Genomic DNA, 18,785 nt, shown 5'->3' with positions numbered 1-18,785 from the left:
AAAAAAAAAAAAAAAAAATTTGGATTATTCATCTTTTATACTTTTATATTGAAGTGTTAAGAGTTCTTTATATAGGTTTATATAATATATTGAAGTGTTGAGTTCTTTATATAAGTTCATATATAAATTAAGTTCTTTAAGTTCATATGTAAATTCATGTATAAGTTGAATTATTTATATAAGTTCATGTATACACACACGTATACGTGAACTTATATCTGGTAAGTCGCTTATCAGATGTATCCCTTAGCAGACATGTTGTTTGCACATATTTTCTCCCATGTTTTTGGGTTGTCTTTTCACATTCTTGGCCAACATGATGAAACCTGTCTCTACTAAAAATACGAAAATTAGCTGGGTGTGGTGGCGCATGTCTGTAATCCCAGCTATTCGGGAGGCTGAGGAAGGAGAATCATTTGAACCCAGCAGGTGGAGGCTGGGTTGTCTTTTCACATACTTGATAGTGTTCTTTGAAGCACACACGTTTTTGGTTTTGATGAAGTATATATTGTTTTGTTGTTTTGTTTTTGCTTTTAGTATCATAGCTAAGAAAACATTGCCTATTCCCAAATCATGCAGATTTGCATTTGTGTTTTCTTCTAAGAGTTTTATACTTTTAGCTCTTACGTTTACATCTTTGATCCACTTTGAGTTACTTTTTATATATGATGTGAGGAAGGGATGTGAACATTCTATTAATGTGGATATCCACTTGTCCCATGTATTTTATTCTTTTTGATGCTATTGTAAGTAGAACTGTTTTCTGAATTTTATTTTTGGATTGTTTATTGTTAATGGATAGAAATAAGGTTTATTTTGTATATTGATCTTATATTCTATAACCATGCTGAACTCATTTGTTAGTTCTAATAGGGGTGTGTGTGTTTTGTTTGTGTATTCCTTTGGATTTTTTACATGCAAAATTATGTATCTGCAAGTAGAAGTAGTTCTACTTTTCCTTTCCAATCTGTATGCCTTTTCTTTCTTTATCTTGCCTTCTAGCTAGAACCTCTAATACAATGTATAACAGAAGTGGCAAGAGCAAACATCTTTGTCTTATTCCTGATCTTAGGGAAAGTATTCAGTCTTTCCCCATTATGTATGATGTCAGCTGTTGTTTGTTCATAGATACATATCAGAGTAGGGAAGTTTGCTTCTATTCTTAGTTTTTTATATCATGAAAGGTTGGATTTCATCCTGTGTTTCTGTGTCTATTAAAATAGTTATGTGGATTTTGTCATTTATTGATGTGACTGTATTACATTGATTTTCGTGTGTTGAGTAAACCTTGCTATCCTGGGATAAATCCCACCTGATCATGGTTTATAATCCTTTATATTTGTATATGTTGTTGGATTCAGTTTGCTAGCATTTTGTTGAGGATTTTTACATCTGCATACTTAAGGGACATTAATCTGTAGTTTTTTTTTGAGACTGGGTCTCACTCTTTCGCCCAAGCTACAATGCAGTGGCACCATCAGGGCTCACTACAGCCTTGACCTCCTGGGCTCAAGTGATCCTTCCACTTCAACCTCACAAGTAGCTGGAGAGTACAGGTGTGTGCCATCATGCCTTGCTAATTTTAAAATTTTATTTTGCAGAGATGGGGTCTTCCTGTGTTGCCCAGGCTGGTCTTGAACTCCTGGCCTCAAGTGATCCTCCCTCCTTGGCCTCCTAAAGTGTTGGGATTACAGGTGTCAGCCACCATGCCCAGCCTGTCTGTAGTTTTCCTGTGGTTTCTTTGTCTGATGTTGGTATTAGGATAATACTGCCTCATGGAATTGAGTCAGAAGTGTTTTTTTGTCCTTTTTTATTTTTATAGAAGCGTTTGTGAAGAGTTGTTAATGGGTGTATGTGCGTTAATTATTTTTTATATGTGTGGTAGAATTTACCAGTAAAGCATTCTGGCTTTTCTTTGCGGGAAGATGTTTGACTATGAATTCAGTATCTTTATTTGCTATATAGCTCTATTCAGATTTTCTGGGCCTTGAGTCAGCTTTAGTAGTTTTTTCCTACAATTATGTTCGTTTCATCTAGATTATGTAATTTGTTGGCATATAGTTGTTCATATAATCCTTGTTGATCTATGTATTTGTTCTGCCTATTATTGAAAGTGGTATATTGATATCTCCAACTGTTATTGTTGAATTATCTCTTTCTGTCTTCAGTTCTGTCAGTTTTTGCTTTATGCATTTTAGGGCTCTGTTGTTTGGTATATATACATTTATAGTTGTATCTTCCTCGTTAATTGAGCCTTTTATTATGTCTTTATTTTTCTAATAACAAGTTTTATCTTAAGGTCTGTTTTGTCTTACATTAATATTTAACTGTCACTCAAGTTCTCATCTGGTTATTTTATATGATGTATCTTTTCCATTCTTTTACTTTCAACCTAATTATGTCTTTGAATCTGAAATGTCTCTCTTATAGACAGCGTACAGTTGGATTGGGTTTCTGCCAATCTCTGTCTTCTTATTGGAGTTTTTAATCTATTTAAATTTAATTTAATTATGATAAGGAAGGATTTATATCTGCCATTTTGCAATTTGCTTTCTATATGTGTTTCATCTTTTTGTTCCTCTGTTTGATTACTTTCCCTTTTGTGTTAAAAAGATTGTTTTCTCATGTACAATTTGAAATCTCTTGTTATTTCTTTTGCTATATTTTTAGAGTTATTTTCTCAGTCATTGCCCTGGAGATTACCATTAACATCTTAATTTATGACAACTTAATTAATACCAACTTAATTTTAATAGTACAGAAAAAGTTTTCTTCTATAATAGGTTCATTTTGTCTTATAAATTACATTTATATATTGTGTGCCCATCAACTTAGATTATAATTATTGCATTATATAGTTTTCTTGTATAAATAAAATAGAAAAAGGAGTTATAGACACAAAATATTTGGTTATACTCTCATTTATATTTACCTACATAGTTACCTTTACCATCACTCTGTTTCTTCAGGTGTATTTCAGTTACTGCTTAATGTCCTTTCCTTTCAGCCTGAAGACCTCCCTTTAGTATTTCTTACAGGGCACATCTGCAGAGAGCATATTTTCTGTAATTTTCCTCATCTGAAAATGTCTTAATGTCTCCTTCCCATGGTTTCTGATGAGAAATTAGCTGTTTATCATATTGAGCATTGCGTGTATGTAATGAGTCACTTCTCTCTTGTCACTTCCAGATTTTTCTCTTGGTCTTTGGTTTTCAATAATTTATGATGTGTCTAGGTATGGATTTCTTTGAGTCAACCCTACTTGAATATCATTGAGCTTTTTAGATGTGTGCATTAATGTTTTTCATCAAATTTGGGAAGTTTTGGTCACTATTTTTTCAAAATATTTCTCACTTTTGTCTCTCTGTTTCTTCTGGGATTCCCAGTATGTGTATGTTAGTAAGCCTAATAGTATCCCATAGGTTTTTGAGCCTTTGTTCCATTTTCTTCATTCTTTTTTTCTTTCTGTTCCTTATAATAGATCATATCCATTGACCTGTCTTCAAGTTTGCTGATTGTTTCTTCTTCCAGTTCATATCTACCGTTGAGTCCTTTTAGATAATTTTTCGTTTTATTTTTTATACTTTTCAATTCCAAGATTTCTATTTGGTTCTTATAATTTTTGTCTGTTTATTGATATTCTGTGTTTGGTAAGGCATTTTTCTCATACTTAGTTCCTGAGACATGTTTCTTTTGATTCTTTTAGTCTTTAAAATGGTTAATTTAAATCTTTGTCTATTAAGTTCACTGTCTGGATTTCTTCTAGAACACTTCTTATTGACTGCGTCTACTGTGTATGAGCCATACTTTCTTGTTTCTTTGCATGTCTCATAAGTTTTGTTTTAAAACCTGGAAATTCTAAGTAATGTGGAAACTCTGGAAATCAGATTCCTTCCTCCCTTGGATTTATTATTACTGTTGTTGGTGATGTTTGTTTAATGAATTTCCTGATTTAACATTATAAAGTTATTATTCTTTGTGGTATGTAGCTGTTGAACTCTCTTCCTTGTCAGCTTAGTGGTCAGATAATTATTAGGTAAAGATTTCCTTAAATCTCTAGAAACAATAAGTCTCCTAGCTTTTGTCAAGGGTCTCTCTCTGTGTACTGGGCACACCTTTAATGCTCAGGCAGGCAGCTTATAATTCTGCCTAATCCTTCACTTTCTCTTTGTACTAGGTCTCAAGGTTAGCCAGAGGTGAGAGCTTCGAGTCTTCACTGGTCTTTCCTGTACATCTTAATAGCCCTATACGTGTGCACAGCCCTACTCAAGTTCAAGACCTTCTAGATTCCTAGGAATATGTCATAGCTTTTTGAAGACTGTCATGGACATCTCATACCTGCACTTCTCTGTTGAAATATTTTGGTCAGCTTCTTGTTCACATCAGTTGTTGTCATTGCCTCAGGCAGCTGCAGTGTTAACTTACTGGCACTGATTGTTTTCGACAAATTACCTCACATCTGTCTTTCCTCCTCAGAGAGAAGCTGTTCATACTGAGTGAGATCTTGAGTCAGGTCAAATAAAGTAACCCTTGCAAATAAAGATTTCCAGGTAATTGCCTGACAGGTCAAATAATGACAGTTCTCTTAGAAGGGTGTTTTGAGGAACTTCAAACCTGTCCTTTCCCCTCCAGTGGCTACTAGGCCACACCTGGTTTTCACTGTGATTGCAGTAATGTTGGTTTTTAAGTCTACTATAATGATAGTATGACAGGCATGGGAGGAGGCCAAGTTAAAATGTCACATGTTGTTCTTACCAAAATTCAGCATTTTTTTTTTTAATGCTCTTTGGATTGTTGGAAAGCCTTTGGTAGTTTCTAAAGTTCTGAAGAAGTTGATTCTGACACTTGTTGACAGTGCTTTGATGGAACAGCAGATTTTGCTGTTGTTGCTTTTATGGAGGAGTAGCTTTTCAGAGGTTTTTACTTCACCATTCTCACTGATGTCACTCCAAGAGATTTTGAAGGAAAGCTGACCCCAAAAATTTTCCCTGTAAAATTGTCCTCAAAGTATAAAAATGGAGACAAACATACAAACATACAAGGGCTGGAAAATACAGCACCAATTAGCCTCTGCTGTTAAAAACTACTCTGTGAAGAAATCTATAACCAAAGTTATATTTAAAAGGAAGGCATTTTGGCCGGACACAGTGGCCCACTCCTGTAATCCCAGCACTTTGGGAGGCCAAGGCAGGTGGCTCATCTAGGGTCAAGAGTTCAAGACCAGCCTGGCCAACATGGCAAAACCCCGTCTCTACTAAAAATACAAAAATTAGCCAGACGTGGTGGTGGGCACCTGTAATCCCAGCTACTCAGGAGACTGAGGCAGGAGAATTACTTGTACCTGGGAGGCAGAGGTTGCAGTGAGCCGAGATCATGCCGCTGCGCTCCAGCCTGGGTAATAGAGCGAGATTCCATCTCAAACAAAACAAAACAAGGCATTTAGGTATTGACTGGAAAGGGAACAAGAGGGACTTTTCAAGGGACATAGAAATAATCTATAAATTGATTTGAGCATGCATCATGTACATTTATCACATGCATCTGTACATTTATCAAAACTCATTGAACTATATACTTAAAATTTTACTGTTTGTAAAATATAACTCAAAACAAAAACAAAAATGGAATTGAGGAATGGAAAAACTAAGAAATTCTATGGTAAATCCTAAATCTTCTAAAATCTATAACCGTGAGTGTACAGCTGTGGCAACTATGAATTCAAAACAGAATGTAAATGTTGACCATCTAAACGTATGTTCTAAATATGAGGAGATGAGTGCAAAGGCTGGGATATGGAGATGGGGGAACTAGAGTGTAAGGATGTGTGTTAGTTATCTGTTGCTACATTAAGAACTTAGCATCTTGTAACATAAACTTTTATTATCTCTCTCAGTTTGTATTGGCCAGGAATTCAGGAGCAGCTTGGATAGGTTGTTTTGGTTCAGGGGGTCTCTTGAGGTTGCAGTCATCTGGAGGCTTAAATGAGATTAGAAGACCCTCTTCCAAGATGACTCACTTGCATTGGCTGTTAGCAGAATGCCTCAGTTCTCTGTCACATGGACCTCTCCGTAGGGCTGCTTGAGTGTTCTCATAACATGGCTAGCTTCTCCCACAACCAGCTATCTGAGGGTGGGGCAGTGGGAGAGAGGGAGAAAGGGAAAGAGAGAAGGAGAGAAGGCAGAAGATGTAATGTCTTTCATGACCTAGCTTCATATGTCACAGATCATCATTTGTGCCACATTTGTTGGTTGCACAGAGCAACCCTGATGCAGTGTTGGAGGGAGTTATGCAAAGGTAATAAGACCAGAAGGATCATTTGGAGGTTGGAGGTCCCTTTGGAGGTTAGCTACCACAGTCTGCTAATTTCCTTAGCTTTTAAAGCTTGGAACCATTAAATAGTTCCCATAAGTTGAAAAAAAAAAAAAAAAAAAATGCATCCCAGTGATGCAGTGTTTTTATATAATGCTTTTGTCTTGCTTTAGTGGACTCTTTCAGGAACCTCATTTCTCTTATGGAAACATTTACAAAACTTCAGATCTTTTGTTTTCACTCCAGTTAAAAAAATTCCTGTGTTAAAATAAAACTAATTTTTTTATACATTTTAAAATTCTGTCTATAGTATGGTCTCATTTCAGTTATTACTTCTACCTGTCCTATGTCTATATATGCTTGGAGTGATCTTGGAATTAGTGTATTTATTTCTAAGGGGCGAGAATTCAGGTGTGTGGTTTTTAAAATTCGCTTTTCTCTTAAATTTTCCTTTCATCTGAATTGCTTAGGATTTTTAAAATAATGGATATGTGTTATGCTTACAGAAAGAAAGTCAGACTTTCAAAACAGTTTTATAATATTCAGTAATGGTGAGAATGTAGGGAAACATGCTTATCACTATGGTTAGAGTATAAAATTAAGTACAGCCTTCTTTTTTTTTCTTTTTTTATCTAAGTAGCAGAGGAGTGAGAGTACAGTCTTCTTTAGGGGACAGTTAGGTGACATTTGTCACAAACATAAATGCTCTTCACAAACTATGAATCAAAAATTTCATTCCTGTGAGTTAGCCCTAGAGAAATATTTATCTGTCTGCAGAAGGATATACATAGAGTGTCATTGTGTTGTAATTTATAATAGTGAAACATTAACAACTGCAGTATCCAATAATAGATTCATGTTTTAATAGATTATGGTATAGAATACCTTGTAACCACTAGAATAAAGATTTATAATGTACTACATGAGAACATTCTAAGATATTAGAGAAAAGTAAGTTACTTATTATATGTAGAATAACCCCAAGTGTATGTTTTTTAAAAAAAACTGGATATGTGTGTGTGTGTGTGTGTGTGTGTATTTGCGTATTTTTCTGTATTAAATGCATGGGGAAAGTCTGGATGGATTCACACCAAATAAGGATACCTTTAGGATAGGAAATGAGGGATGGGAATGGAGGAACAGCTTTTTCTTTTCTGCACACTTTTATGAATTATTTGAATTTTTTTAGAGAATGCGTGTATGTGCTTTAACTGAAATTTAAACATAACTGTGCTTGCACTGTGGAAGGCGAATTATAGAGATGATAGCAGTTCTGAGGTAGAAGATTGCTTGAAGAGGAAATTTCAATTTTTCAATTGTGAAATGGTTTTCTAATTAAGAAGGAACTTATGAGAATTTTGTACTTTGTGGATCTTAAATGGTTTGTTCTTTTTCTTATAGTTACTACAATTGTCCAGGCAAAAGAGACTGAGATTCCAAACTTCTGGAATGAGGATTGGAGAGAACATGAAAAGAATTTTAGGAAGAGAAAGTGGTTGTATTTAGTAAATATGTAAGAGTGTGGGGGGATAGTAGAGTGAACAGTAAAATTGAGATGGAGAACACGGGAAGAACAGATTTAAGGATGATAGTGAGTTAAGTTGGCTATGCTGAGGACCTGTGGGAAAATCTCATGGACGCTATCTAGCAGATGGTTTGAAAGAATGGTCTGATACCCTGGAGGTCATTGGCATTTAGATCACATTTTAAATCAATGTTGTTGGTAACTGAGATGACCAAAGGAATCCTGAGGGCCACTAACATGTAAGAAGCTAGCAAAGCAGCCCTGAAGTCGACTGAAAAGATGTGGTGTTGGAATTGTATCCAGCATTCCAAGGAGGAAGATGATGGGAGTGGTCAGTAGTGTCACTCCGCAGGAAGTGGAAGGAAAATTAAACATAAATTAGTGATACTGGAGATTCTGACAAGAATGGATTATGGTGGAGAGCCCTCTAGTGGAAGGGAGTGTGGTGTTTGAAGAACACGTAGTCTGATGCAGCTGCTCAGAAAATAATGTGAATGAGGCTGGAAAGGCTTTTCTTCCTTTGAATACCATGTGATAACTTTCTTATTGGAAAGAAATTAATCAGGGGTTAGTTTTAGTCTCTCAATGTGTGAAGGTTATATGTAAATGTTTTCTTTTCCTCTGCCCTGTCAGAGGTAGACAAGATGAGGTTGTGAGGAACTAAAACTTGTGGGCAATGACATTTTCTTCTGCAGTGGGAAGTAGGTGGAAAGTGAGGGAAATTTTCTTCTGAGGAAAAGTATCAAAGCTGATAGTGTCAAGAGACTGCTAGGGCTTATGAGACTGTGCTCAGCTGAAGGACCAAAGCAGCAGCTCGAAGCATGAGTTCATGGAGCCTTACCCATCTGTTAACAGGCTGCTAAGAAAAATCACTGTAAAATGTGTCCTTTTATGCTTTTATTTTTTTTTACAGTGCCTCTTTGGAAAAACTACCTGCTTTACTTATTTTCTACGTTTATTGTATGAATACTGAGATTAAATTTAGAGGGAAGAAATTGTTTATTTCTTCCTCACACAAAAGACAGAAGAATATTCTATATTTCTCTTCTCCCTTTGTTTTATTAAAGTAGTAATTACATATAGAGAAAATTGTGGAACAACATATGTGTAAATAGCTAACCTTGCTTCCTTCAGAGAGTAGAATTGGAGGGGGAAGACAGAAATTCTTTGCAACTATTTGGTTGTTAAAATAACCAATAAAGTTCCATATGTAGTATTTAGGGTGAAAAGCCAAAAATAATTAATGCGTATTTATAGAAAGATTAAGAAAACAATATAGAGATAGAAATGTAGGAAGAATCTGCCACTTTAAATTCATATTGTATATCTTTAGTTATATAGCTTTTGTTACTATACAGACAGAATTTAGAATATGTAAAATTGTATATTCATAAAAATATATACCTTTTCATTTATTTCATGGGCATCTTTCCATATTGATACATACCCATTTACTTCATTTTTTTGAAACTACATAGAATTTTAAAACATTTTTGGGGAGACTTTTTAAAATTTAAATATATACACAGAAAACTGTCCAGCTTAATGGACACATAAAAGTCAAGTGAGGACACCCATATAACCACCCTCCAGATCGAGATAAAGAGAAATGCTGGTCACCACATAAACCTTCCTCATTCTAACTCCCAGGCAGAAACCTTCTCCCTCCTATGTGTGTAACTACTATTCTGATTTCCATCCCTATAGATTAGTCGTATCTGTTTTATAACTTTATATAAAATGAATCATAAATGGTTATGTATGGCTTTTGTGTATGTGTGTCTGTGTTATAAGGTTTTTCAGTTAACATTGTTTTTGTGATGTTTATCCATGTGGTTTCATATAGCAGTAGTTTATCTTTTTCTTTTTAGTATAGCAGACTATAATAGAATGTGTAGATATCACAGCTGATGCATTCTTTTTTTTTTCTTTTTTTTGAGACGGAGTGTCACTCTGTCACCCAGGCTGGAGGGCAGTGGTGCAATCTTGGCTCACTACAACCTCCACCTCCTGGGTTCAAGCAGTTCTGCCTTAGCCTCCCGAGTAGCTGGAACTACAGGCACACACCACCATGCCTGGCTAATTTTTGTATTTTTAGTAGAGATGGGGTTTCACCATATTGGTCAGGCTGTTCTCGAACTCCTGACCTCAGACAATCCACCCGCCTCTGCCTCCCAAAGTGCCGGGATTACAGGTGTGAGCCACTGCGCCTGGCCGATGCATTCTATTCTTGATGGGCATTTAGTTGTTTCACATTGGGGGCTATTATGGAAATGTTTATAAGAGTCTTCTTGTCTCTTTTGAACATACTTCTATTGAGCAGGTGCACATTTCTGTGGGATATATGCCTAGGAAAAAAATTGCTAGGTCATAGAGTATGTATATGTTCAGCTCTAGCAGTTATCATCCAACTATTTCCCAAAGTGGCCCTGCCATTTTATCCTTCCATCAGCAGTGTGAGAATCTTATATGCTCTATAACCTTGCCAACACTTGGTATTGATGGCTTTTTGTTTGGTTGGTTCTGCTTTTTTGTTGTAGTTTTCTGGGGTTTTTTATGGCTTTTTAAAAACGTTAATTTTAAAACCTTCAAGTGTTTTGTTATATAATATACTCTAACTTAACTAACGTCCATTTGATGAGATTTTGTCCTCTTCTCTCACTATAGCAAAGTCAGAACCTGAACAGCACTGTTGTCTAGTGAGTTCTGAGGCTTGTTCTATGTATGATCTGACTAAGGAATATTTCATATTGGAACCAATTAACAGAGCTGATAATATATTTTTTCCTAACCGATTTTTCTGAAGTTTTCTGTTTTGAGTAATATGATAGCAACATGAAAAATTCATGTAAAATAATTTTATTTTGCTGACATGAAAAATCAATGTTGATTTCATGATGGTTGTTTTCTTCACCCTTTAGAAAAGCAGTATAGGCTGGGTGCGGTGGCTCATGCCCATAATCTGGGCACTTTGAGAGGCTGAGGTGGGTGGATCACCTGAGGTCAGGAGTTCAAGACCAGCCTGGCCAACACAGTGAAACCCCATCTCTACTAAAAATACAAAAATTATCTGGGCATGGTGGCACATGCCTGAAGTCTCAGCTACTTGGGAGGCTGAGGCAGGAGAATTGCTTGAACCTAGGAGGTGGAGGTTGCAGTGAACCGAGATCACACCACTGCACTCCAGCCTGGGCAACAGAGTGAAACTCTGTTTAAAAGAAAAAAAAAAAAAAAAAAAAAGTAGTGTTAAAAGATACCATAATGTCTGAAACTAGACTTTTGGTGAAAGCCGAATTAATTATCCAGAATAATTTGCATTTTCTTAGAAAAGGCATACAGTGCATCCATCACATAAATCTTTAATCCACTGGAAAACTGCTGTGTGAATTATTTGAGAATATAATCACTTAGGTTTTGGAAAGCTGTTTGAATTTTGCCTTTTGAAATTGAAAGATTTTTCCAGGCGGGGCATGGTGTCTTGGGCCTATAATCCTAGCACTTTGGGAGGGCAAGGCAGGAGGACCACTTGAGCCCAGGGGTTCGAGAGCAGGCTGGGCAACATTGTGAGACCCCGTCTCTACAGAAAAAATAAGAAATTAGCTGGATGTGGTGGGGCCTGGTACAGTGGCTCATGCCTTTAATCCTAGCACTTTGGGAGGCTGAGGTGAGAGGGTGTGGTGAGCCATGATTGCGCCACTGCACTCCAGCCTGGGAGACAGAGTGAGAACCTGTCTCAAAAAAGAAAAAGAAAAACGAAAGATGTTTCCAGTTGGAGAAATTTGCTTCATAGTCTTTCTTTTAACACTCCCCTCTCCCATTTCCTCAAATTTTCTTTTGACATAAGTTTTTAAGTGTGTGAAACTCTAGGGGCTTGCTTTTAATGAGTTAAATGTGATCCTCGGGACCTCCTGCTTTTTCTGATGTTAAAGGGTGTGATTGCTTCATGATAGCTGCTCTTCCTGTTGGGCAGTATAGCTTTAAACAGGTGTCAACACAGGTGGTATTCAGTAATATTCGATTACCCTCAGTAATTCCTTGGGAGCTTTTAGGTATTGGTAACCTTCTCTGGTAGCTGAATCGTCTTTTGGAAAGTGCCTTGTGAACTTACAAGACAGTTTTGTCTTTCCCATTGTTACTTGCTTTTGCCAGTTTGTACTGAATTACTCACTTTTTGGAATAGCTATGAATGATCAAATGAACATGTGATTCTCATACTAGTAAGTTATAGGCATGCTTTTTTACTTTCAGATGTAGAGATTCTTTACATTTCTGAGTAATTGCTGTCAAGAGCTTCTTGGAGATAGCAGAAAACTACTGCTTTCTATTCTATTCAGTTTTGTGCAAAGCATGTGTTGGAAAAATGTCTTTAGCTGTTGAGATTTCTTAAGAGGTCATATTGTAGCATACATAACTCTAAAAGTCTGCTAATTCTTCTCTGTACTAATGGTAATGACTCTAAAAATGGCTAAATGAATTAACAAATAAGCCAAAAAAAACCTTACTAAGACAGTATTTTCAATGACCTTTTGTTTCCTAGCCCCTAAATCTTTTGGTCAATATCTGTAATGAGTAACAAAACTTGCTGACTTGACTTTTTTGCTCAATATCTGTTAAAAGTTTTATTATTCTAAATTAGGGGTGGAATGGAGAGCAGTGGTAATTGAAGGAGCACAAATATAATAAACTCTGACACATAACTTTAGGAATCTTTATCTCAGATTCATGGACCTTTTTTGGAGATTAATTTTAGAGGCCGTTGTCAGGTCTTAATTAATAAACTGCCTTGACATCTAAGAGATAATTTCTGAGCATATCCTAGCCAGCGCAGTCAGTCTTTACAAAGGAATCCAATAATAGTGTGCTCAGGTTGCAACTTCCCTATGGACTGGACACAGAGAATAAAGCACCCAGTAACCTAGAACCAAAGGAACTTTATGAATTTCACTGTAATTTCTGTGCCCCCCAAAACTTATTTCTCTTTCTACATAGGTATCAGTCAGAGCCGGATCTCTCATTGGCTATTGCAGCAGGGATCAGATCTGAGTGAACAGAAGAAAAGAGCATTTTACCGATGGTATCAACTTGAGAAGACAAACCCTGGTAAATAGCATTTCCTTTTATTTATTGCATCTGAAACAAGACAGATGTAATGAATTACTTTAATGACTCCATGTGCTAACTTGTTCAGTAAGATAGTTTCATACTTTACTATGGTTGCTTTATGCAGAAAAACACTCTTAATGGTAAAAGCCAAACCCTGATTGTAATAAATTTTATTTTATTGTCTAATATTATCTAGTCGTATTCACTTCTTCCCCTAAGACACCTCTTTGCTTTCAGGTTATATGATATTTCTAGCCATAGTTTGAAAGAACGCCATGAATGTTCAGTGGCTGATTTTGTTTTCTTCAACTACATAACTATGTAAGATTCCATATCTTTTTTTTTTTAAATCTTGTTTGAATTAGTAATGTAAACTTAATATTTTTATTTAATTCATGCTGTACCATATCCAGTGATCTCTGCTAATGATTTCTTTTTTTCTAATTTTAATGACCTGGGTAATGGATGTATCTTTGGACTTTAGGATGCAGCTGCCCTGATGACTCCCAGGAGCAGCAGTAGATTGGAAAGCAGAATGAAATCTTAAGAAAACTAAGATGACAAAAAAATGTATGTCTAGAGTTGGAAGAAGTAGGCAAGATCTATTCAAGATACTTTTAACAGGTGATTTTATAAAGTAAAATCTGAAGTTATGGGACTATCTCAATCTATACTTTACGCAGGCAAGTGGCAGTGAGCCTGCCCTCATGTGTAAATTTATGATTGGGTTGTGTATTCTGTTATGCTGCAGCCTTAAAGCCTTTGCACACAGACTGAATCACTAGTCAAAATACTGCATAATAATAGCATTGGCTCTGAGGTAGAAATAAAGAATGTCATAGACATGTATTTTTGTATGTAAGTATGTGATAAGATTTTTTTCCCCAAAGGTCAGTTTCTCAATCCGAATGGTCCAGGCAGGATGAAACAGAAGAGACCATATCAACCTCTACAGTAATATTAAAATCTATTCTGACCCCAATTTTGTTTTGAAATGTTTCAGATGTACAGAAAATTCGAAAGACTAACACAGTAGACACCTGTTTACTCTTTCTTAGATATAGTAATTATAGATAGATATAATAATTACCATTTGGCCAGGTGTGGTGGCTCATGCCTGTAATCCCAACACTTTGGGAGGCTGAAGTGGGCAGATGGGCAGATCACTTGAGGCCAGGAGTTCAAGACCAGCCTGGCCAACATCGTGAAACCCTGTCTGTACTAAAAATACAAAAATTAGTCAGGTGTGGTGGCATATGCCTGTGGTCCCAGCTACTTGGGAGGCTGAGGCAGGGAAATTGCTTGAACTTGGGAGGCAGAGGTTGCAGTGAGCGGAGATGGTGCCACTGCACTGCATGCAGCTTGGGTGACAAAGGGAGACCCTGTCTCAAAAAAAAAAAAACATATATATATATATATATATGTATACAGATTATCAGATTTAATCCTTCAAGATGTAGGTTAGTTCAAATTACATATGAATAATTATTATCTTTCTAATTAATAAAAGCTCATGTTTTCCTGTGAATTTTTGTTGTAGAGAATAATTGAATTCACATTGTTCAATGTCATCTAGACTAATTCTTAAGTTTATATTTTGAAAATAAGCAGGTCCCTTTCAACATGGGAAGTATAGCACAATTATCTTCCCACACAGGAAAGAAAAACAATNGCTGTATTCCTATAAAAGAAATAAATTAAGATTTATATATGTGTGTATTCAGCATTCATCTCCTAAGAATAAAGATAATCTGTATTACCACAGTCCTCATTATTATACCTATGAAAATTAATAATAATTTCATATTATCGTTTTATATCCAGTCTGAGTCACATTAGCCATTAGAAGAATGTCTTTTGTAGCTCTTTTTTTAGTATCTCTTTTAGGTTGGAAAATTAGGATGTCTCTTAAATCTAGTAACCCAAACTTTTTTTTTTTAATGACATGAACTTCTTAAGCCATGTAATTTGACAGAATGTCCCACATGCTGGATTTTTCTATTTACTTTTATTATCAAATATCTCATTTCTTTGTCTTCTATATTTCTGTAAACTGGAAGTTAGAATTAAAATCTGAAGTTAGGAATCATGTTGAATATTTTAGGCAAGATTACTTCATAGATTATTTAGGGAGGCACGTACTGATGGCAGCAATTTATTTTGAAATGCATCAGAAAATAAAATGGATTTATATTTAGGGAAATGGATAGGTATGTGATAAAATATGTGGTATGAGTATGGTTTTCACTTAAAAAATTATTTCACTACTGTATGTTTGAAAATTTTTGCAATGAAACACTGGGGAAAAATACTTTGTAGGTAGTGTTTACCTAATGTTACCACATATTAAAAGGCCTGTCAGCATTAGAAGGTTGTAGCACTATTCATACGCCAAGCTTGATGATTTTGTTAAAATGGTAACCACCAGATCTTTTCTTTGCAGTTTGTGAATAATCTTTAGGGTGACATTTTGCCCCTGGATAAATATTCTTTCCTGCAGCGGCTTTCACCAGTGGCCTTAGCATTCATTGATGATTCTTTTTGAATCTGTTATTCTAATGGGGATTGCAAAATGGGATAATCAACTGGTAAGGCCAAATTCCCTCACTGAAGTTTCGGGGTTGGGCTGTAGTCCGGCTCTGAACTAGAAACAGGAGGGAGGACTAAGGTGCAGCTCCAGGGCCACGGTGGCATTGTTGCAGCTGATCTGATAGCCAGTTGTTGGATACTAACTACAGGAGTCCAGCTTTAGCACTGGGCTGATAGTGTTCTTCCAAAACTGGTTTTATTTTTTTTTATTGTTATTTATTTTAGCTTTTAAAAATCGTATTTCCTATTTTAGTTTATCTTGAAACCAGAGCTAGGCCCACTCATTATCGGGAAATTAGAGGAAGGTAGAACTAGGGAATTGAAACTAATGACATTCTTCTAGCTGATCATTAGGAGCTGATTTCTTTAAGGACATAGTGCCTCCTTTTAAGACGTTCCTTTAATTATCTGCATTTGGTTTTTGGTGAGGTTGCATTATTGTCACCTTTTTAAAAGAAATACTTTCTATTTTTTGTTTAAAACCAAATCCTAACTACTGGTTTTCTTGTCAAGTTTTTCTGTGGGACATAATTTAAAGGCAGCCAGAGATAAGAGGGTAAGTTCATAATTGCCAGTTGGTAGTTGTTGTTGCATTAACAGCAATTGGGTATTAGCAGTTGAAATTTGTTTATCTTTTTCTTTGCATTTTCACCTTTATTATAAAGGCAAATATGGCATAGAATTCTTTCTTGATAAAAGTGATTTTGTTTTGTTGGCTGTAAAATAACCTTTGATTTTAGCTAAAGAATTTGGAGCTACTATTACGTTTGGTTAAGATGAACTAAAATTATGTTAGCTTATAGGACAGCAGATCCTTTGTTGCAAGTCATTTCAGACCTGATTAGAATCCACCCAAATGTCCCTCAGTTGAGAACTGGTTAAATAAATTAATGGCACATCTGAACAATGGAATCTTATGGAGCTATATAACTACTTTTTGAAGGCAGCTTTATATGAATTAAATTTATATGAGGTGATATGGAATTCATAAGTAAAAAAAGGTACATTAACAGTATCAAAGGCATATTTATGTAGGGGAACACACACACACACACACATGTATATACTTACCTAAGCATAGAAGATCTCTGAAAAGCTGTGTTAGGAACTGGGAAGAATAGCTCTGTGGAGGGGAACTGAGTGACTGGGAGTACAGGGGCAAGGAGTTAACTACACAGCCTAATGTGTCTTTCTAAATTTTGTACTATGTACTTGTATTACATATTTGAAAAATAAAGTGTAATAGGAAGGAGAGAGAGAGACCAAAAGAAATCAGTCTGCCTTGTAAGATGAAAAAGAAAGAAAGGAAGGAAGGGAGGGAGGGAGGGAGGGAGGGAAAGAAAGGAAAAAGAAAGGAAAAAGAAAGGAAAGAAGAAAGGAAAGAAAGGAAAGAAAGAAAGAAAGGAAAGAAAGAAAGGAAAGAAAGGAAGAAGAGAAGACTTAGGTTTATACAGTCCAGACCTGCTTTTGAGAAGCAAGCAGAAAATAAGTTGTCTATAATTTTTATCAAGTAATTATTTTATTTCATAATTTTTTGTCTGTCTAGGAAAGATAGCTCATTAGGGTAAGTGTAAATAGTGTGATCCCTTTACATATATTCTGAGAAGAAAATGCAAAATTAAGAAAAGTCACAAAATGAAAACTTTTTCTTTTTTCTTCTGTAAATTTAGAAAACAAAAATGTATATTCTATGACTGTATTCCTGTGCGTTAGAGCATTTCTCTTTGTATACTTTGAGTGAAGTTCTTGTTTTGTTGTTGTTGAGACAGAGTCTCACTCTGCCGCCAGGCTGGAGTGCAGTAGCGCAATCTCAGCTCACTGAAACCTCTGCCTTTCGGGCTCAAGCAATTCTCCTGCCTCAGCCTCAGGAGTAGCTGGGATTATAGGCACACACCACCACGCCCAGCTAATTTTTGTGTTTTTAGTGGAGATGGGGTTTCACCATGTTGGCCAGGCTGGTCTTGAACTCCTGACCTTGTGATCCACCCACCTGGACTTCCCAAAGTGCTGGGATTATAGGCGTGAGCCATCGCACCCAGTGGAAATTCTTTTTTTCAACCTCTTCAGTCTGGATCCAGTGGATATGGCTTTTGGTTTTTTGTAAGTTTCTCTTTAAGTGGACTCAGCAAGAAAAATAATAGAATGGATATTTAGGTTAATTTTACTGATAACCCAATTGATATAGTGTAGTTCTCTGATAACAGACTCCTTATCAGAATTTACGAGCATAACTGAAAGCCTGCCAAGGCATATTAATAAAATAGGCTGATGTAAACTAATCAGATAGATTTTATTTTGTTTCTTGTGAAAACACTTACAAGAAAATACCTATTTTTTTTTTTAAGTGAGTGCTAAATTCAGCATGGTTGACATCAAAAGTCCCTTTATTTGATCAAATTAAGTTCACAGTCTTTTTCCCTTGTCTAATTTAAACATTACTATAGCAGACAGAGTTTGCTGAGTTCCTCTTGGCATGTGGCACATATTCTGCATGTTTCTAAACAATTAAATAAAATTTGCCAAGAGGGTCATGCAGCAAATACATGAGCTAAATGTCATCAGAAGAAATGTCCAGTCCTTCACTTTCAGAATGTTAGATCTCAGAGAAACGTGTGTGTGACATGGGGGGGAGATGTGAAATTACTTTTGGAGAGGCTAGTTCCTATGGATGGCATAGTAATGATGTGCTGATAGTCCCTCACCCAGAGCTAACCCCGATCAGCAAGAACATTATCATGTATGTAAAGAGAACACTTACCAAAATTTTTAAATCTCTTAACAAATTATGAAAAGAGGTTTTTTGTTTTGTTTTGTTTTGTTTTCCTCATGGGTTTAGATTTGCTAGGTGAAGGTGCAAAGTTTTGTTTTAATGAAAACTTAGATGAGGGGAAAAAACATTTCTGTAAGGAAATAGACAACACACTTTTCCTGTTAGGACCTTAGCTAACCCAGAACTCCTGTATTTTACTTCAGAGGAGTTTAAAGGCTTATATACATTGTTCCTGCATTCTAGTATCTTTTTGTTTTTCTGTTAGAGTCAGTAGTTTTGAACTCATTCTTGGATTTTTTCATTGCTTTTCATCCATTTCAACCAAAACAAGATGAACTAAGGTTTCCAGAACAAATCTGTTCATTAATAGAGTGTTTCCAGAGTACTTTTTTGTGCTGTTTTTAACTACCGCTACACTGAAACAGAAAAAGGAGCCAGAAAAAAATCTGAAAAGTAATGTGATATTATGTTTTAAATTAAGCATTTTGA

The 18,785-nt window shown here is 35.8% G+C and overlaps 1 protein-coding gene across 16 annotated transcripts in view; it reads left to right on the top strand.

Annotated features, from left to right (window-relative positions):
• Positions 1-18,785, top strand: part of HMBOX1 (homeobox containing 1) — a 189,891-nt gene that overhangs the window by 117,836 nt on the left and 53,270 nt on the right. For all 16 annotated transcript variants that reach the window (XR_001887774.1, XR_001887773.1, XM_017884643.1 and 13 more), the window contains exon 5: positions 12,824-12,934. Coding sequence is in view for 14 of the 16 variants with exons in the window: in XM_017884643.1 (XP_017740132.1) it covers positions 12,824-12,934 (111 nt within the window). In the remaining 2 variants the exon portion in view is untranslated. The remainder of the gene's footprint in view (positions 1-12,823; positions 12,935-18,785) is intronic.

The sequence above is a fragment of the Rhinopithecus bieti genome, unplaced genomic scaffold, assembly GCF_001698545.2.
Source record: "Rhinopithecus bieti isolate Rb0 unplaced genomic scaffold, ASM169854v2 scaffold_315, whole genome shotgun sequence".
Taxonomy (NCBI): Eukaryota; Metazoa; Chordata; class Mammalia; order Primates; family Cercopithecidae; genus Rhinopithecus; species Rhinopithecus bieti.
Note: the sequence above shows the minus strand (reverse complement) of the source record. Positions and strands in the feature narration are given on the sequence as shown.